Raw genomic sequence first — 17793 nt, 5'->3', positions numbered from 1 at the left:
GGATATTTTTATTTTATGTCAAAGGACACTTATCAAAAGTGTTATATTCATGCTGCCGGGACTCAGAACGACTATGTAACGGTATGTGGGTATCTGTGTTTGTGCATGTGTGTGTATACATGTATACGTATACACACACATATTCATATATACATATATGTGTACATATAATGGATTATGTAAAAATAAAACAACTCTTTAATGTTGTGAACTCTATGGAACATGTACAGGCACATTAAAATTTTTCTGGATGAGACACCTTAAAAATATGAATAGCTATTTAAGCACCTCAAAAATCTAAAAACATCCTGAAACAAGAAGTAAATTCTTTCCTTTTGTGATGTGATTTTTTTATGTGTGAATAAGAAGTGCAGTACGCCTTCATTTAAAATACATCCAGTTATACAACAGAGAAATGTAGAATTCCCTCCCTTTAATCCCTCACCCCAAACATAAACCCATTTACAAAAATAGTCACATATAATAGTAAACAACCTGTGAAATAAAAAATAAAAGGTGATAAATTCACAGCACGCATTTTGTAGAAATATGGCAGATGTGGCAGTTAAATCATAAACTGTGGTTACAATTACTATTATGAAGTGTCACACGTTGAATTTACATAAAAATTTAACTTCCCTCCCCCATTCAAATTGGTTCCTATAGTCTGAGTAGCCATTATGTCTCTGCTCTTCAGCAGTGTCAGCTGGTTGTGAAAACAGAAACCTCCTGTCGACGCTATTTCTCTGGTTTGTTGAGTCCCAGTTTGCTGACCAGAGGCCCCTGTCTTGTTATAGGCACTGACCTTAAGTATGCATTTGTAAAAACTGTCAGTTTGGCATAGACTTCCTGTGGGAGTCCTGTTGACACAAATACATCACCATCACAGGCTGTAAACAATTGATCGCAAAATGAAATATTTCTTGTTTCTTTTTACTTTTTACTTTCCCTGATATCTTTCCCTTTGTCTTCCTTTTCAGATTTGTCTTTTTCAAATTTTTCTTTCTCTGGCTTTGTCACACTATCATACGAAGGTGGGGAAGTGGTGGAAGGTGTCACATCGGTTTTCTCTGGAGTTGAATTCTCATGTAGTTTATCAATAAGGGTATCTTCTTTGATAGGTGTTCCATCACCTTCTTTGCCTTTGTCTTTCTTACATATACATGAAACCTTTTTAACTTTCTGCTTCAAGAGGTAGCGTCTATAAGCCCTCTGGATAACGATAGCAGACACCTCCTCTTGTTTGCGTTTCAAAGTGGTCGTAATGGGCTCATAAGAGACTTTGGAGGGATTCGATGCCATGAATCGCTCTTCCATCTGTATTCGAAGGGCATCCATCTCTCCACTCTCACCCAAAACGCGCTTTGTAAAAGCAAACAAAATGTCCAGGCAGTGGATTCGGTCACCACTGACCATGGGCAGATCCATGGCAATGAGCTGAACTTTGTTTGGTTTTGCTATGAGAAGAGGAGGATCCAGGGCAGCCGCAAAATCAGAGAGCTTGGAGAACTCGATAAACTGGGTGGCATCAGGATCAAACTTCTCCCAAACCTCGTAGAACATCTCAAAGTCATCCTCACTCAGGGGCTCTGCACTTTCTTCAGTAGCAACACTGAAGTTCTCCAGGATGACAGCGATGTACATGTTCACCACAACCAGGAATGATATGATGATGTAGCTGACAAAGAAGAAAATCCCCACAGATGGGTTACCACAGTCTCCCTTAACTGAACTTCCAGGGTGGTCTTTTTCAGGGTCACAGTCAGGTGGTCCACTATTAAGAATGGGTGCCAACAATCCATCCCAGCCAGCAGAGGTGGTAATCTGGAACAGGCAGATCATGCTGTTGCCAAACGTTTCAAAGTTGAACATGTCATCAATTCCAACTTCTCTCTTAACATAAGCAAAGTTGGACATTCCAAAGATGGCGTAGATGAACATGACCAGGAAGAGCAAGAGGCCGATGTTAAACAGCGCAGGGAGGGACATCATCAAAGCAAAGAGCAACGTGCGGATCCCCTTTGCTCCTTTGATCAGACGCAGGATTCGACCAATCCTGGCAAGACGGATCACTCGGAACAGGGTAGGGGACACAAAATATTTTTCTATAAGCTCAGCCAGAAACATACCTGTGGAAAACCAATAAACAACACCAAAAATAGTGTTAAACAGCAAGTGAGAAATTTTACATTACATTTTTAAGATAAGTACTAATTAATTTTACAAAATGTGGACATGAGAATTACATGTATGTGCTTGTGTTTGCTCAAATATTTGTTCAGCAAGATTAAAGTGCTATATTTGGTGTAATAACATTAACTTTACAGTAACTGAAGGTATTAATGATCTTTTCTAGTTCAAGAAAAAGAATATCTATCAAAAGAAATACTTAACTGCTGAAGACCTAAAGATGTCCACACTGGAGGAATTTTTTCATTCACAAATATATAGCAGCCAAGCAAAAAATGGACTTATATTTCCAAAATTCTAGTCCTAGTAATTGCATAAGAACTAATGGATAAGGCGTGTGATATTGGATCAAGAATATGAGGGTTCTTACTGTTCTGGGTTTTTTTGTAATCCTATTTTTTTGTGGGGGGTTGCAAAATGAGGTAGGGGGAAGAATACAGGCTTCAGAGACAGACATACTTGGGAATAAATCCTGGCTCTTGATTTTATGCATCACTAAATGGTATAAATGCCTTCTTCCTCGGTTTTTGCTGTTGTTGTTAAATTCAGTATTTACTGAGTCTTTTCTTTGTACCTAAAAACCCTGGTGGTATAGTGGTTAAGAGCTATGGCTGCTAATCCAAAGATCGGCAGTTCAAATCCACCAGGTGCTCCTTGGAAAGTCTATGGGGCAGTTTTACCCTGTCCTATAGGGTCGCTATGAGTCAGAATCGACTCGACAGCAACAGGTTTTTCATTGTACCGGGCACAATGCTAAGTGTATTTACTTGCATGATCTCTTTTAATTCTCACAATACTTTGCAGAAATATTACTTGGAAAACTAGGGATTGAAGAGGTGAGATAACTTGCCCTAGGTCATAGAGTTAGTAAGTCTGTATGACTCCTGAGTGTCATCTCATAACACTATCTCATAGCACTTTTGAGAGTATCAAATGGCACAGCACATTATTAAAACACATTGTTCTACCACAGAAATTAACTTTAAGGTATAAATAGTGGTATACTATCTTTCTCTCTTTGTATATGTTCTCTTTGCTCAAATAGGTAGAATCCTGTCTTAAATCTCCTTATCTTTGCTTCTAAAAAAAAATCTTTGCTTCTAACACCTAGTAAAATGTCCTATACATAAACACTTAATAAATGTGTTGATGATAATGAACATTTTTGGATAAAATGTCTATTTCTGAAAAAAAAAAAAACTATAAACCTTAGAACACTATCTAAACCCAAAGAAAACATAATGCTTATATGTATATGATATAATCATATGTATAAACACACATACGTATTAGAAGTAATCAAATAATCCATAAATATGATCTCTTTGATAATTGGAATTATGAGACAAGATGATAAATGAAAACTGAAAATCATATTTTTTTATACATCATTTCAGGCACAGCATGCAATAAAAGAAATGACAAGGTGAAAAATGAACTACCAGACTTTTTAAAAAAAAGTTTAGGATGAATGATAGAGAAAAATGGAAAACATCTTCAAAGTTTAAAACACAGATTGTCACCACTGACTTTCTTATTTGAGTAAAAGCACCTGTTCTTACCTACAATGGAGAGAATGACTACCACAAAATCAAAAATATTCCATCCAATGGTGAAATAGTAATAACGAAGAGAGATCAGCTTCAGCACACATTCTCCAGTGAATAGAACAATAAACACCAAATTGATCCAGTATAGAATGTTTGTCATTTCTTGACTCTGGTCATCAGTTTCCACCATCATGGTGACCATGTTGAGGCAGATGAGGATCATGATGCTGATATCAAAGACTTGCTTGGTTACAAAATCAAAGACCATTCCTTGGAATTTGTTCTGTAACCAAGAATATGTAAAAGTTCTTTTAGAAACTTAAAAAAATTCTAATTTCTCTGATTTTAATATTAAATATTTATACTAAATATTTAATATTAAAATGTAAAAATTGAAAAAACACACCATATTTGCTTATTCATGGAATAAATTTTGTCTACTGGAGTACCCAACTCTTCTACAAATGTCTTCATTTTATCCATACTATTCATGATACCATGTTTTGTAAAGATAAAAAAATCTATTATTTTATCAGTACCCAGAACATAGTTATGTGTATAACAGTCAATAAATATTTGCCACTTATAAGTATTTACTGTCCATGTGTTGCAGGGGATTAATCAAAACTTACTTTAAAGAACTAATACACAAATAATCCTCCAAATGTTTTCTGTCATTTTTCTCCCCTGGTTTCTGTCTTTATATTTTCTCCCCAAAACAACAGCATCTTAAATTCCACCTTAAAATGCAGCTAAGAAAGTTTTAAAAATTATAGTTCAAGGAAAAAGACATTAGTAGAAAAACTAGTGAAAGTCAATTAAGTTCTGTACTTTATTTAATGGGACTGTACCAAGGTTAATTTCTTAGTTTGATAAGTGATCTGTGGTTATATAAGATGTTAATATAGGGAAACCTAGGTGAAGATTATATGGGAACTCTCTGCAAGAGCTTATTGGTTGTTTAAGTGATAGATAACATAGCTTTTACTAGTGATGAAAGCATGTCATTCTTACAGCAGGTCGAGGAATGGGTTTTTGTGGTTTCTTTGAACCGAGTTTTTTCATTGCATTGTAGTATTTCTTCTGTTCTTCTGTCATAAAAATGTCTTGACCTCCAAAGTAAAGAGATGAAAGCAAAACTTGTTAAAACCATGTTATTTGCTAGCTATGATATTCACCTTAGTAGTGGTTAAGCACTCAGGTACTAATCGAAATGGTCAGTGGTTTGAACCTACCAGCCATCCCATGGGAGAAAATAGCTGGCAATCTCTCACTTAAGATTACAGCCGAGGAAACCCTATGTGGCAGTTCTACTCTGTCACACTCAATGGGCCAGTTCAACTCTGTCCTATAAGGTTGTTATCAGTTGGAATTGACAGCACATGACAACAATAATGCGAAAATTGGCTCTTACATTCTATACTAATATTGCTAATATCTATAATTACAAAAAGGCATACATTCACTATCTCAATTATGCCATATTAGTCAGTCATACTTCTATAGTGAAAATATCAAAACATGCTCTTTAAATGATCAAATACCTAAAAAATTGCAGCTGACTTAATCTCTCAAAATAATTTCTAAATTTTATATTCTTTCCGTTTTATTGTTGCATTTTGGAGCCAAAAGGAAATAGTGTGACATGTTTAGTTCACATTTTAGAGCAAAGATGAAGCTTTAGTATACTTATCTTCTTTTTCTGTTGGTTGAAGTTATCTATGATGACACCAATGAAGAGATTCAGAGTAAAGAATGAACCAAAAATAATAAAAATGACAAAATAAAGATACATGTATAGATTGTCTTCATACTTGGGTTGCAATTCTACCTAAAAATATGAGGAATGATTACCATTAGATAAAATACTTGTTTTATAAAAAGAACATCAGTGACTTTTGAGTTCTCAACCATGCCTAAATTGTTGGGAGTAAAAATGTTTCATAAAATCTAAAATATTCTGTTAAAGAGACTGGTAAGGCTATTCGCTGACTTGAGAAGATAAAACAACTCACAGGAAAGTCTGAATAATCAAAAATAAGTTCACTTGATAAATGCCAATATTACTAATGCATTTTACACTGTAATGAAAGATCCAAATAGGGCATGCAAATTAAGGATCTCCTCTTTCCCCAGAATAGATGTTAGAGTAACATTGTTCTATCTTAAAACCTTTGTAATTGGCTTTCTCTGACTCAGTTTTCTCATCTGCAAAATGGAAATAGTGGGAGCCCTGGTAGTGCAGTGGTTAAGAGCTCAGCTGCTAACCAAAAGATCAGCAGTTCAAATCCACCAGCTGCTCCTTGGAAACCCTGTGGGGCAGTTCTGCTCTGTCCTATAGGGCTGCTATGAGTTGGAATCAACTCGAGGGCAATGGGCTTGGTTTTTGGTTTGGTAAGGAGCCCTGGTGGCGCAGTGGTTAAGAGCTTGGTTGCTAACCAAAAGGTCAGCAGTTTGAAACCATCAGCTGCTCCTTGGAAACCCTATGGGGCAGTTCTACTCTGTCCTATACGGTTGCTAGGAGTCGGAATCAACTTGATGGCAATGAGTTTGGTTTGGTTTTTGGTAGTTGTGAAGGTTAAATATATAAATATATGGAAAGTGTTAAGAACAATGCCTGCCAAATATTAACTCCTAGCTGTAAAGGTTTAATATGTATCATGCACTGTTTTTTTTTTTTTTTAGATAGGCTAGAATTATCATTTAGTATGTATATAAGTAAATGGGTAAGATATTTCTGAAAATGAGTCTTGATTCTTCTTATTCAGTAGGTACGAGGCACTGTTTTTCTAACAGTGAAAGCCTCTCTTGTCCAGACTACTTTTGATTAGAAAAAGATGTGATAGTTGGTTTGAGCATTGCTGTCATCTATGATTCAGGTCTAAAAGGCATTTTTCTAGCCAATTCAGTCAACCAACCACAGATATTAATAGATGAGATTATGACCCACTGTGTCATGAAATCAATTTAGAGAGTCATTGCCAACATGTTATCTTTTTTTCTAATGAAATAGAGTAGAGACGAAACTGTCAGAAATATTGTAAAGGTACCTATTCTTATACAAGGCTTTAATTTCTGTGTCTACGTCCCTGGGGGCACAGTGGTTAAAGGCTTGGCTGCTAACCAAAAGGTCAGCAGTTCTAATCCACCAGCTGCTCCTTGGAAGCCCTATAGGGCAGTTCTGCTCTGTCCTATCGGGTTGCTATGAGTTGGAATCTACTTGACAACAACAAGTTTAGTTCTGGATTTTTATGTGTATCTGTAGCGGACAATGGTATAACACTTTACACTTTTTTTATTAAATACAATACACATACAGAAAAGCACTTAGCATAAACATAAAATGTAATAAATTGTTATAAAGTGAAACCCACAATCCAGTACATTGCCAGAAGCTCAGAAACCCTTGTTGTAATCTCAAAGATAACTATCATTCCTGCTAGAGATAATGACTCTCCTGATGTTTATGGTAATCATCTCCTTACTTTTCTTTATATATGCACCTAAGCATTTATTCCTGGACAATAAGGTTAGTCTTGTCTGTTTTTGAACTTTACACAAAGAAAATCATAGTACGTGCTTGGTTTCTTTGACTCAACATTGTGTTTTTAAGATTCATCCATGCTGTTGTATATGCCCATATTCATTCATTTTCATTGCTGTATAATATTCTATTGTTTGTCCACTTTACTACTTTTCGGTTTTTCTAGTTTTTAGTTAAGGAAAAAAAAGTATGCATTCCTATGCCTAGATCCCAGTGTGCAAATTTTTGTGGTGTATATTGCTAAGTGTGGACTTGTAGGATTATAGACTATATTAAACTTTATTAAATAATGAAATAATGGAAAACTTTTTTAAAGGAATATTTATCCATTTTTTTTCCTACCAGCATTGTAGGAGAGCTCCTATTGCTCTTTATCCTTGGCAATACTTGATATTGTCAGACTTTTTATATTGCCAGTCTGGTAGGTATGTAGGTGATATCTCATTTTGGTTTAAATTTGCATTTTCCTGGTGACTGATGAGAATAAGAGTGAACAACTTTTCATAATTTTAGTGGCCAATTGGATCTTCTGTAAAGTGCTTGAATGTTGAGAAGTCATGTAGCAGATAGTATCTGTTAAGTTACTAAAGAAGAAATTGAGAGTAAGTTGCATATCATAAAGAACCACTTAGGCTGTTGATCAGGAAGGTGAAGAGAACTTTAAATGAATTAATTAAATAGCTAAGAAACTACTGTAGAAAGTGTTTATGACTCCAGTCTTTGCGGTCAGAGTTCAAAAACATGTTCTAGCACTTCACACTAAGCTTCTTTGCGTTAGTGGTGAAATAGAGTTAATATCACTTCTTTGATAAAGTTGTTATTTAGGATTACATAAGAGTGTAAAAAATCCTTTACCATAGTGATCAGTAATAATAAATTACTATTATTATTGCAAAAAAATGTATACAACTGGGATTCCTGAGAGCAATTACAGAGATACAATGCATGGTTTCTAGCTCTCTCTTTTTCCTAAGATGGAAAAGAAATAACTCAGGAATTCTTCATTCAGAAAGCTAGTTCTTGGTATTAGGAAAATAATTTTTTGAGCTTAATTCCTATTCTCCAGTAATAGAGCAGAAATAATTTTTTTTTCCAAAATGTAATTTCCTCCTTCACTGTGAAATAATGAGAAATTAATGGAAATTGTAAAAAAATTTTCAACGGTACAGATGTATATTATGTAAATTGTGAGAGCCCCTTCACTCGACCACATAATTTTACCTCCAAGAGACACGAATAAGATTTTTGCTGGTTTTCAGCCCGGTTGGTCCCCACCCTTTTAATCAGCTCCTTAATATTACAAATATCAAAAGCTGAAAGAAATGTGTACAGGTGAAGAACATTGCCTACAAGGACATCTATTGTACAAATGAATGGAATGATCAAAGCCAAAAGTGAAATGTCTCATTTTGCAAATACATTCAGTGAATTTTTTCAGTGCCAGGTACCATGCTAGGTGCTAGAAAAGATGTTAAAAGATTTTCAATGAGGAAATAAAAACATTCTAATCAAATTTTGGAAGAAATCATGTAAGCTTGAATATTTTATTTTTTGTTAAGTTGAGGTATTCCGTAAGTGTCCATAGTTTTATTTTACTGACAGTATCACTTAATTATAATAGTGTGGAAACACTCACATGATCAAATTAAACACTTTTTCTGCAAATAAACTTACATTTCGTGAGTCAACAGCTGCATACATGATATCCATCCACCCCTTAAATGTGGCCTGCAAAAAAAGCCACATTGTTTATTTTCCCCCAAAATTATGATTTTAGAAAAGAAATTAAGTACTACATTAATTCACCAATATTCATTCAATGCAGGTATATAAAAAATTTGGGGTTAATATTTAAACTCTTTAGGCAATGTTTTATAATATATGCGTTGAAAAGACTTCAACTTTATTTTCTTCTATTACATTGTTAAATGTCTTTAAATTGCAATTTACTATAAAAAGCATACTACTATAAAAGCGATTATCAACAACTTTTTACTTTGATGTGCCTATAAGAACGTAACATGCAATTTAATTAATTTCATATATGTAGCTTCAGGGTGAAACAAGTTGAAAATTATACTGCACTGTTCGATCTTAATGCTTTATTTTCTACTTATTTATTTTTCTCTAAGGGACTAAACATAAATTGTGTTACCACCAATCACCAATGATAATGGTTTGTTCTTGAAAACCTCCTTAATATTGTTGAACATGCTATTTTGAGGCAATTATTCTACATGAAGAAGCAGTTTCCTTATCAGAAAACAAACATTATATTCAACAGCAATTCATCACTTTTAAACATTTGTTTTCTATTGTGTGGGGTTAGTAATCCTGAAAGCAATTATCTTGTATATTTTTTTCAGTTCCTTAGCACCACAGACTTTGCCTTTCTTCTACTATTCAAATATTGTTGGGAACTGTCTACATGGATTCCCTAAGGAACTGTGTTGATATGGCTTAACAACAGGGCCAGTGGAGGAGCTGATTGATTTTTATAAATTTATACCAGGCATCATAATCTTGATAGCAAGGTTTTTATTTGCAAAAGAACAATCTTCCTATCTGAGAGTGTTCAGCCAGCAGGTAGATGGGAATTGGTGTGGGAATCAGGGTCAGGGGTGTGACAGTGGGGGTTTTGGGCAATGGTGGTGATGAAGATTGGATGGGTGGCTACAGTTTAGATACTCTCTATACCTGAGCAGGAGTACAGAAATCTACCACTCTCTCTTCTCACAACCCCACCCCAGGGTTATTGCTTCTCCTTTACTCAGAGTAGGGTCGGGGGTGAAGGGCAATGGGAAGCTAGATAGAAAAAAAAAAAAAAAAATCCCAGTAAAAAAAGGCTTGTGCTGGGCTACCTGTGGGAGACTATAAACCTTGTATAAGAGACCTGTTTTCTAACACGTTTCAGAAAAATAGTTTGGCAATGGTTGAGGAAGGATCTAGGTAGGTGCACCCAAGGAATGCCTCACAGGGTCCAAGAACCCCAACTTGTGCTGGGAAAATAGCCAATAGTTATTGAATCCCTTAAGGGGGAAGGAGTAGTGGGGCAGAAGACTTGCAAATCTGAAGAGCTATCTGTTGGATCAAGGAGAATGTAGAATTGATGCTGGACATAATCCTTGGACATCATAAGATGTCACTACATAAAATCCAAAGGCCAGGCAAGACATACCGCATGGCCATGGTGGCCAGAAAAAGTAGTACCCACACAGGGATCGAATGAGCCTCCCTGGTTCCAGGACAATATTCATGAAAACATAAGTCATCTTAGGGAGAAAGGAAGGAGAATAGAGGAGGGAGGAATCTGAATTTGACCAAACAGATAACAAAAATAGATTCAAGCATAAAGCAGAAGTAAATAATTTACTATGATCTAGCAAATTTATTGTTTTCTGCTCCTGGGCAGAAACGGGAGCTTTTCTGGTAAGGCGAGTTCAGTTACTGACAAAGGTAAATCTTTGCAAATAATGAGCAAGAAGAATTTTGGACTCGTTTTAATAATATATCCCAGAGAATAATAAAGTGGCTACTTACTACTTGAAGCAGAGAAAGGTAACCAAGTCCCACGTTATCGAAGTTTACTTTCACATTTTTCCACCTGGCAGTTTGATTGCTCTCTATAAGGGCTTTACATTCACTGTAGTTGTTGACCACGCTTACATCAAACATCTCTCCAGTGGTATAGTTAATACAATGGTAAAATTTGCCAGCAAAGAGATTCACTCCCATAATACTGAATATTAGCCAAAAGATGAGACAAACCAGAAGTACATTCATTATAGATGGAATGGCTCCTAAAAGAGCATTTACAACAACCTGGCAAAGAAATGAGAAAGAAAAATAAGTGGAAGAGAATAACAAATACCTACCTTTTTTTAAACCTATTTTTAAAGAATGTAAAAAGAACAGTATCGATGATAGAAAATATATCTGTTCTTCAAGGTGAATATTCAGTACAGATTAAATCCTAATAGAGCCAACTGAGAATTTTAAAATAATTTAGAAGCGTATAAATTAATTTTATACTTATATAATGTTTTCTTAAGGATTAAGGATATACACAGCAAATTTTCATCAAACAGTGGAACTAATTACAAATGCAAAGAATAAGGATATAAATTTTGATATGATCATAGAAGTAACATCACATTTTTTTAAATCATGCAAACTATAAACTTACTCTCCAACACTTGAGAGTAAAAGAGAACACTTGTGGAATAATTTTCAGAGTGAAAGGGAACACTAATAATAATTCTTCTCAGAAGTGTAAACCAGGACTCAGAAGTGTAAACCAGGCAAATGTGCTGTAGGGTCACCCTATATACAGAGGCATTTATGAGCTGCCTACCTTTCAGAAGTTATTTAACTTTCCTGACTCTAAGAATCCTAATCTGTGAAATCTCTTTCAGAATAAAATTCTAAAATGAGAGACTACAATAATCATAAGATTGCTTATGACTGGCTATATTTTCATGTACCGTTACAACTTGATTCCAAGGGTTTTGCCTGATAGCTTTGATATTTGTGGCTTTCTCAACTAAGCAAGGCATTTTAAGGAATCCTTTTCAGTACATTTCTTAAATTACTCATTCCTGAAATAAATACTTAGCCAAATATACACATATACCTAAACCACATAAGATAAAAACATTGTAAAGGAATTGTTGTTGTTAAGTGCCATCAAGTTGATTCCGACTCCTAGTGACCCAACAGGACAGAGTAGAACTGCCCCATAGGGTTTCCAAGGAGTGACTGGTGGATTTGAAGTGCCAACCTTTTCGTTCCAGCTGAGCTCCATTATAAAGGAGCTACACCACCAGGGCTCCACTCTAAAGGAAAAGGCATGTAAAATGTAAGAAATATATGCATAAACTGTCCTCAAATCCTTTATGGTATATACAGGAATATAAAAATACATACATACATATATAAACATATGTGGATAAATATCTTACATTAAATATGAAAACTATTCTAGTACTGAAAGTTTGATACCTTTTGTTTAACAAACCTACTGCTATAAGGATGATTTCAAATAGGTAAAGCAAAAAGAATCTACCAGCTAACAATTTCTTTCTATGTACACAGACACTTAAACACACACCATGCATTTCTGGCTTGTGTTTCCAATATCCAGAGAAAGTCCCAAGTAACTATTTTCAAATACCACAAGAAATATCATTTTCTAAAAGTTCTTTTTTGAACATACAAAGCCACCAAGATAAAAAAAAAAAAAGATAGGGCATCATAATTTCCTTGCTGGTGAAGGCATTGTGAGCTCAGGTTTTGTGCCCCAGGGGATGACAAATGTCAGTAAAAATTCTTCCCTGTTCCTTTGTGCCACCTCTCTAAATGATTGCTAGACTTCCACAGTTGACCTACTTTTTAGCTACCTCAGCCTGAGTTTGAAAGCTAAAAGGCTGGATTCAGGCTTGAAAAAGTCTAAAAACATATCATATGGAGCAGTGAAGAAGCAATGAAGAATGGTTTGGTAGTTTTAAATTACAGTGAATGATATTTCCCGCACATTTATAAATGGAATTAACAGAACTAATCTTGATTCAGATCCACAGCCTCCACAGCATGACAGAGACTTCCCACTGAGTGAAAATCTAGTTAATTAGCAACAATCACTCAGGCATTATATTCAGTGAATCTCTCCAACAGTGCCAACTATTATAGACATCTGATAAATATTATTGATTGATTGGATACATCAGTATGAATGTAGAGGACACTTACAAATTCTCTATGGATTTGTCATTTCTAAGGTGAAAACTGCCAGTCTGCTTTTGATTATAATTTCAGCATTCTAAAGCATTTGGACTTACCCTCATTCCTTCAAACCGGGATAAGGCTCTCAGTGGCCGCAGAGCTCGTAGTGTTCTCAGGGATTTGATGGCACCAAGTTCTGAGTAACCCAAGGCATTTGCTGTTAAGCTCACCAATGAAACCTATACAGAAAAAGAAACACAGTTTTGTTATTTCCAGAAAAAAATGTCTACACAGTTCAACCTTGCTCTATGCAATAGACCTGTAGTTCTAAAAATTTAGTGAGCAACAGAATTACCTGGAGGGCTTGTTAAAAACACACATAACTGGCTGCGTCTGATTCAGCAGGTCTCGGTAGAGACCTGAGATTTTTTTTTCTAACAAGTTTCCAGGTTAGGCCAATGTTACTGGTCTGAGGATCACACTTTGAGAGCTATTGCCATAAACTTAGGAAAGGGGGAAGCTATATGTGTTCTCTTTTTGAGATTATTTACAGTATTTTTTTAAAATTAAAAGTAAAGCAATAAAGCTAACACAGAAACACAATCTTCATCTACAGATCTCTGTAACTTTATCATTTCTTATATTATTTAGCAGACATGAGAGGAAAGTTAAAACATGGTACACAAGAAAATTATGAAAACCACTGGTTAATCTGAACACAAACACATTCAGAGAGATTTGGGCCTCTAAACAGTGACTTTGCTTTTTGAAAATCTCCTGAGAATGGCAAAAAAACGTGGATTAGATCAAATGAAAAAGTGAACTAAAAAAAGAAAATTTGAAATATTAGTATAATTAATTAGAAATTGCCAAAACAAAGTCACTTATATAGATGACTAACGCAGTTGATGATAAAAAAAAGTTTCAGCTAAAAAGGAAAAGAAAAACTGTTAGAAGTGGCAAGAAATGTCCAATTTCCTTTGAAAATAAATAAACTCATTAAAACTGTATGGTAAGAAAAGTTATTTTCGCCTAAAGTTCAACTGAATTTCAAAAAAAGATGAATGAAAATAGATGTGCAATATAGCTTTTAAAAGTATGTTGTTAATGGTTACTTGAAAATCATATTTTCTAAGAAAAACAAGTAAAGCACAAATAAATTTGTTAAACCAAAACAACCTATTTAAACTAAATTATGCACGCACAATCTGAATTAGTAAAACCTCTGAATTATTTTATAAATGCGGTTTTATAATTTTCCAGCATGTGAAAATAACCTGGATAACGATTGTTACTTTGGAGGAGCCAACTTTATTGAACTTAAGTTAGTATTCTTATTTGGTAGAGAGATCTTGCTCTATTTCAACGTGAATGTAGTTTAATAAAACTTTAAAATAATTGGTTCATAGCCAATGTTCTTCTATTATCATGTCTCATACTTTTTGCCCTTGCAAATTTCCCTGTAATTAATAATCCATCAGCATTACAGACCCTTATCAACAGACTCTAGTGACAACAAAGATAATAATGTCAAAGATGCCTGTGAAGAATTTAAATACAGTTATTTTGTGAGATGTGAAAGTGGAAAAAAACAAAACTTCTAAATTAATATATTATTTTATATAACTTGGGATTTTATATTTTAACATGAAACTAAACTGATAAGTATAACAACATGGCATCTGACTGCTTCATCTATGAAAATGTACATATTTAAATTTCAAAAAAAATTGGGGGGCATCTTCTCTTTGGGAAAATGGAAAACATCATTGATATTTGGGCCCATACAGTATTTACTGAGCACCTACTATGTGCCAGGCACCGTGCTATGCTAATGGAATGAAACGAGGAGCTGCAGAATACTCACATCGACAATCAGGAAATCTAGCCAGCACCAGGCATTGGTAAAATACATTTGAAAACCGTACGCAACCCACTTCAGAAGCATTTCCAGAATGAATATATAAGTGAAAACTTTGTCGGCATATTCTAACATCGTCTTAATGGTTTTTCGCTGTTCAATATATATATCTTCAAAGGCCTGTAAGTGAAAAAATTCTTTGAATTTCTTTGCCATGAGTGGTTTCAAACTGATGTCTTATTTGAAAAAAAAAAAAAAGATGCAAACCTCTTCTCAGGTGTCTAAGGCTGGATGGCTTAGTGTTTCCCATAGCTGCCTTTTACTTCATAGTTACCTGGACATAAATGAGTTTTTACCGGGCATTTATTTCAGTCAACCAATTGATGTGCATGATTTTTAAACTTTAGTATCAGGTTCCCCAAATTACTTAAAATTTTTGAGAGGCTGCCAGCTGCTTTTCTCTGGAGCAGGAGACAGAAAGTCATCAGGGGATAAATCTGCTTTGTTGAGCATAGTCACTGGAATGTATCCTAGTAATGCAAAGGCCAGGCTAGTAGGCCCCTCAGTGTACGGAAAGGATAATCTTCCTTCTCTCTCTGTCTCCCTCCCTCTCTACTTCTCTGACTTTCCTTGCTCTACCTCTCTCTCCTTCTCTCACTCTGGGTGTGTGTGTGTACATACTTCTGGAAGCTCCCTCTATCATCATTATGCAGAGCTCTTGGGGAAAGGGTAGGGGAATTCATTTGCAGGAGCCCCTGGACCTTATCTAATGTGATCCCCTTTTAGGAAACTATCAGCATTACCTGGTGGCATAGATCGAGAACAAAGGAAAATTTTCTCTTTCGGAGAAAAAGGGCACCTGGGCTTGTGACCAGGGCTTATGTTCTAGCTCAGCTTGCTGCTGAAGCTGGAATCCCCTCAGAAGCCAGCATAGTGATGTGCTCTGGTGAGTTTTGACTAAGATCATCTATTGCAGCAAGGTGGTAGTCACTTACGAGGCTTCACAACTCCCTTTCTAGTTGACATTAATACACAGGGCTGACCCTCATTGGATATGTACAAGGCAGGATGCAGAAAAAAAAAAAAAATTTTTTTTTTTTTTTGAGTCTTAGTTAAATCAGAAGTGGCCTTAGAGCCTCCAGATACTATTTCATAATTCTCCTAATGAAATTAACTCCCCAAACTCTAGAGTGACTAACTGAAAATAAACAAAATACAACCACATTTGTGTCACCAAACGGGGAGATGGGTCACACCATTTTCATTATAATTAATGAGTATTTTAACTGAATTGACCATTCAGTTGAAACAAATTAGACATAAACTAAGTTTGTAATGCTTTCACTTTTCTACTAGTCCATAATTAAGTTAGTAGACACTAACTTAGGCAGGTGCCTACTATTTGCAATTAGCTATGGCTGGTATTAGCAAATTGATGTGAACACGACAGATGAGTTCCCAGCAGTATGGAGCTTATGTTATGATATTTAGCCGATAATTTCATATCATGCTTACATAGTCATTCGTAATAGGAATTGCCTCTGAAGACTAAAAGTCAGAAATATCCTTCCTTAAATATTACAAGAAACAATAATGATCTGAGTTTGAGATGATCTGAGGCCTACTCCAGAGAAATAAAAGTTGCAATTTATTGAGCCTCTCACTCTGTGCTAAACATATCAAACATATTGTCTCTCATTCCCACAAACACCTTATTTTACAAAAGAGTAGTTATGAGGTTCATGAGGGGAAAGGTAAAGGGCTTCAGGTAAAAGGAAAAGGAGAGGAGTCACCCATCACCTACCAGCGCCCCACTGCTGAGCAGAATCATGAAGACGATGAAGGTTTCGAACCAATTGTGCTCCACTATCTTATAGCAAGTTTTTCTCACGTTCCACCAGAGTTTCCCTTTGCCTTCTTCTATGCTTATCTGACAACACTTGAACTTCCGTACACAGTCTAAAATATGTGTGAGTAAACAAAGAAGAAAATCACTCTTTGATTATGTACATTTGTGTTGGTGGGAGATGCATCTATATTCCCAAATATACTGTAAATAAGTTTGTTTTTAAAGATAGTATGTTCTCACAAAAATGAAAATCATCTATACAGTTTCAAAATAATTCATTCCACAAATACTATTTTTTATTTTATGGGATTATTATAATAGTTATATTACATTATAAAGATATAATATAGGAGAAAATAGAAAAACAGGAAGTTAAATACAAAATCATCACCAAAGTTGATACTTTCATCCTAACCACTCAAATATGTTGTTAGGTGCCCTTGAGTCGGTTCCGACTTAGAGCGACCCTGTGTACTACAGAACTAAATAGTGCCCAGTCCCACACCACCCTCACAATCATTGCTATGTTTGGGCCCAATGTTGCAGCCACTGTGTCAATCTATCTTGTTGAGGGTCTTCCTCTTTTTCACGGATTAGTTTGCTTAAATTAAATGGAACAAAATTTAGTTTTTTTCTAAAGAAGTATATGAGATGTTAAAGCATTGTTTAACAAAAAAAATGGCATTTGTTAGTGGGAATAATGAATGCCAAATTTGAGACAGTGGTTTATCTCTGGGAGAGAGAGGAGGAAATGGGATAAGGAAGGGGAATAAAAGGAGTCTCTTCATTCTTAAATAAAAAGTCTGAAGCAAGTACGACAAAAATATTCAAATTGTTAAAGATGGTTAGTCAGTATCTGTATATACTATTAATGTCTATAAGATTATGTTGGTGATATTTCATACTAAGTATTTTTTAAAACTTTCAAAGAAACAACTGTCAAAAGTTGATATTACTATAATTATTATGCAAATATTTTGACCCAAAAAATAAGTTGTCTTGACAAGAGTAATAACTAATACCACATAAATTTATTTTTGTGATATACCCCTTGAATATTTTACATAACAAATGTAAT

The 17793-nt window shown here is 35.0% G+C and overlaps 1 protein-coding gene across 2 annotated transcripts in view; it reads right to left on the bottom strand.

Annotated features, from left to right (window-relative positions):
- Positions 1 to 635: 635 nt before the first annotated feature.
- The window catches only part of LOC126077737 (sodium channel protein type 2 subunit alpha), a 96466-nt gene continuing 79308 nt past the window's right edge, over positions 636 to 17793 (bottom strand). For both annotated transcript variants that reach the window (XM_049887345.1, XM_049887344.1), the window contains exons 18-26: positions 16671 to 16825; positions 14873 to 15046; positions 13122 to 13244; positions 10825 to 11106; positions 8959 to 9012; positions 5434 to 5571; positions 4755 to 4859; positions 3753 to 4023; positions 636 to 2129 (exon numbers count right to left, since the gene is read on the bottom strand). In XM_049887345.1, the coding sequence (XP_049743302.1) occupies positions 934 to 2129; positions 3753 to 4023; positions 4755 to 4859; positions 5434 to 5571; positions 8959 to 9012; positions 10825 to 11106; positions 13122 to 13244; positions 14873 to 15046; positions 16671 to 16825 (2498 nt within the window). In that variant the 3' untranslated portion in view covers positions 636 to 933. The remainder of the gene's footprint in view (positions 2130 to 3752; positions 4024 to 4754; positions 4860 to 5433; positions 5572 to 8958; positions 9013 to 10824; positions 11107 to 13121; positions 13245 to 14872; positions 15047 to 16670; positions 16826 to 17793) is intronic.

This window comes from Elephas maximus, chromosome 6 (assembly GCF_024166365.1).
Source record: "Elephas maximus indicus isolate mEleMax1 chromosome 6, mEleMax1 primary haplotype, whole genome shotgun sequence".
Lineage (NCBI taxonomy): Eukaryota > Metazoa > Chordata > Mammalia > Proboscidea > Elephantidae > Elephas > Elephas maximus.
This window is presented reverse-complemented; position numbering and strand designations above follow the sequence as displayed.